General features: G+C 48.3%; 1 protein-coding gene across 1 annotated transcript in view; it reads left to right on the forward strand.

Moving 5' to 3' along the window:
- TRIM10 (tripartite motif containing 10) overlaps positions 1-3,371 on the forward strand; it is an 8,015-nt gene that overhangs the window by 1,749 nt on the left and 2,895 nt on the right. The window contains exons 2-5 of the mRNA XM_004694745.1: positions 870-965; positions 1,472-1,702; positions 2,680-2,702; positions 2,991-3,106. Of these exons, the coding sequence (XP_004694802.1) occupies positions 870-965; positions 1,472-1,702; positions 2,680-2,702; positions 2,991-3,106 (466 nt within the window). The remainder of the gene's footprint in view (positions 1-869; positions 966-1,471; positions 1,703-2,679; positions 2,703-2,990; positions 3,107-3,371) is intronic.

Consider the following 3,371-nt stretch of genomic DNA (forward strand, 5'->3'; position numbering starts at 1 on the left):
ACCTCTCCTGACTCGCCTGCTGCTCCCCTCAGCAGTGTACTTTGTTGATCTGCCTTTTCTGCTCCCCACTCTGTCTCTGGTGAATCCTCTTACCGCCCCTGCACTGGCCAGCACCGCAGTTCTGTACGAATAAATAATTTTTTAAAATTTGTTTATTATCCATACAGAACTGGGGTACAGGCCAGAGGTGCAGGGGCGGTGAGAGGATTCACCAGAGACAGAGCGGGGAGCAGAACAGGCAGATTGTACACGGCTGAGGGGAGCAGCGGGCGAGATAGGAGAGGTCTCCTGCGCCATGTGATCACCTCCTGGGCTGGGGATTGAACTCACACTGAAGCAGCTGCGGCTCACTTAGTGCTGCGCTTTAGCCTGCTATGCCACCAGGGAGGGCCAGCATGCAATTTTTAAAACAATTCACCAATTATTGTAGCTCCAAATCTCCACCCATAATCATATACAGAAAATTATTCCATCCACCAAGAAGCCTGTTTGAAGATGTTCTTTTTAGGACATGTGAGCAAGTTGAAATAGGTTCAGAGAAGGTTATTTTTAGCTCAGGACAGACCCCAGATACCACTTGCCAAAGGTAAGCCAAAGGTAAGCAATTAGCTTGTTTACCCAGGAATAAGGAAGGCTCTGGTGAAAGCAAGTCACAGCCTGTGATGGCACAGGATAGAGGGGCAGAGTTCTGATCCAAATTCGTGGAGGATGAAGGCAAGAGGAACAAAACCCGAAGAGAGTAAGCCATCAAGGGCGATTCAGGCCCAGGCATTGGCCCTTGGGTCACCCCATCCCCAAAGTCACCCCCTCTCACAGAGTTGGAAAGTATCAACCTCTCAGCAACTCTTAATTTCTATCTTTTTCTCCAGGAACAAATTCAAAAGTGTCTTGAGAGTCTAAGAAAAGAGAGAGATGAGATTCAAGGAATCCAGTCCAGAGAAAATCAAAGGATACAAGTCCTCCTGGTAAGGGATCATCCCTCCCTCAAGCCCACCCCTGCCCCAGGGCTCAGGGCCCTCCCGGAACCCAGGCTCACCGGGCTTGGAGTCATCTGCATGTGAGTCCTGACTGAGCACTAACTCAGACCAGATCAGCGACCTCAAGCAACTCTCTGTCCTCAATTGACTTATCTGTGAAGTGGAGATTATACTACTGTACCGACTTGACGGGCGGTGGGGCATCACCCCCCCCTCACACACACACACCTCTGCTGAACCCCTCTCTTTTAGAAGTTGCAGCCTGGATGGTCTAGCTCCCAGAAATGTCATGGAGTAGAAAGGAAACCAACCACAGTCCCCAGTCTGTTTGGGGACCCAGACAGCAGGGTGGGGGCTCTGATTTCAGCCTTAGAGGATGTGCATCTGGGTCAGATAAACTAAGGAAACAGAAAGGGAGGAGGGGAAGAAAGGAGGAAGAAAGTGAAGAAGGAAGGGGAATAACTTCTTCCTGGCTGTTCCTCCTGTCCCCTCAGACTCAAGTGGCCACCAAGCGACAAAAAGTGATTTCTGAGTTTGCACATCTGAGCCAGATCCTGGAGGAACAGCAGAGCATCCTCCTAGCCCAGCTGGAGAAACTGGATGGGGACATCTTAAAGCAAAGGGATGAGTTTGATGTCCTGGTCACTGGTGAGATCTGTCGGTTTAGCTCTCTGATTGCAGAACTGGAGGAGAAGAATGAGAAACCAGCGAGGGAGCTGCTGACGGTGAGACCTGGCTCGGCCCCGCCCACCTGGCTGATTCACTGCAGCCTCACCTGTTCTGAGCCCACACTCCTTCGTGCAAACATCTCTGCACCCCAAATGGAAAATGTGTCAGAGGAGCAGAAGTCCTGAATTCTAGTTCTTGCTTCCCCAGGTCACTTTACTTCCTGGCTTCAGTCTCCCCATCCCACCATCAAATAGGGAAGATTCTTTCCTCATTCATTTGCAAGGGCCTTGTGGGGACCCAACAATAAAATGCAAGTGAAAGTATGCCTCTGAAAAGCGTCAACAATTGTGCAAGCAAATGTCAGGTGCTACATTCAAAGCAAACTGTCTTTACGTCACCTTCCACCAATCAAGTAGCTCCTAGTTTATTTCAGTTTCTTGCAATGGAGGGGAGAGATTGGTGTCCCAACAAGGCATCAGAAAGGCAGCCTGACTTAGTACTGAGAATCTGAGACCTTGGGGTGGGAATTGCCTTTGCCTCTGACCAACTGGGGCTGGTCACTACCATATGGGTCTATAAAATAAAGGGTTGAGCTTAAGTGCCCTGAAGCTTTGTGAAGCCCCCAATGCTGTGAGTTTATGGAACTGGTATCCTTCCCCCCTCATTTCCCATTACTTTAAATTCTTGTTAAAGGTGTTTTTGGAGGCATTAGAGTTCACCCTTGGGTGTAGTCTCCATTCTGCTCCCACCACAGTCCTTCATAATAGTCCATTGTTCTCCCTCCTAATCCTGTTCTCACCCCTCCTCCACCTCCTCCTTCTCTGGAAGCCTCAAAGAAGAACTGTTGTCAAAGGGCAGATGTAAAGTTTGTTTTTGTTTAACCCTTTCTTCGGTTTCTCTATGTTCCACATACAAACCTGGTGTCTTTTTTCTATCCAGAGCTAGAAATATGGTATTTTGTCTTTTTTTAGTTATAAGAAAAGTGGATAGAGGAGGTTGGAAACTGAACCCCTGCCCTCTCTCTTTTTCCTAGGATATCAGAAGCACTCTAATACGGTAAGTGATGGAATTGTTCTCTTTTCCCACATACATGCACCACATCCTAGTTACTGCTATGCAAACGTACAGCGCTCTCATACTTAGGATAAAAACTGCAGGTAGTTTCTACTCAAATGCATGCCCACTTTCAGCTTAGATATACACCCCTGAATAGTATTGCCTAAGAGGGGACAGTGGGGTCCACTCTAGACTCCTAACTTGTCCAACTAGGAGAAGACAGCTGGATGGCCTGAAGGCATTGCTAAGGAGGCTAATTCCCAGACCCGGCCATTTCTGTGCCTCTAGATGTGAAACCAGAAAGTGCCGGAAACCAGAGGCTGTGTCACCTGAGCTGGGCCAAAGGATTCGGGACTTCCCCCAGCAGGCCCTTCCACTACAGAGGGAGATGAAGATGTTTCTGGGTAAGAGCCCCGCAGGCCTCCTCAGAGCACAGGCACCTCCTTCCTTCGTGCTCTGCTGCCCAATGCTGTGTGATTACCGCAGCATAAGTGACTTGTACCCTCTGTGCTAGCGTTTTTTCTTTTTGCAGATCGTTACAAGGTCTCCTTATCAGGATGAGGTAATGGTGGGGAGAGATAATAAAGGTGAAGATGTCTAGGGAAAATTGAGCTGCTTTGAAAAAAATTTTTTTAAAGATTTATTTATTTGTGCATACAGAACTGGGGT

This window comes from Condylura cristata, unplaced genomic scaffold, assembly GCF_000260355.1.
Source record: "Condylura cristata isolate star-nosed mole 26May11 unplaced genomic scaffold, ConCri1.0 scaffold00046, whole genome shotgun sequence".
Lineage (NCBI taxonomy): Eukaryota > Metazoa > Chordata > Mammalia > Eulipotyphla > Talpidae > Condylura > Condylura cristata.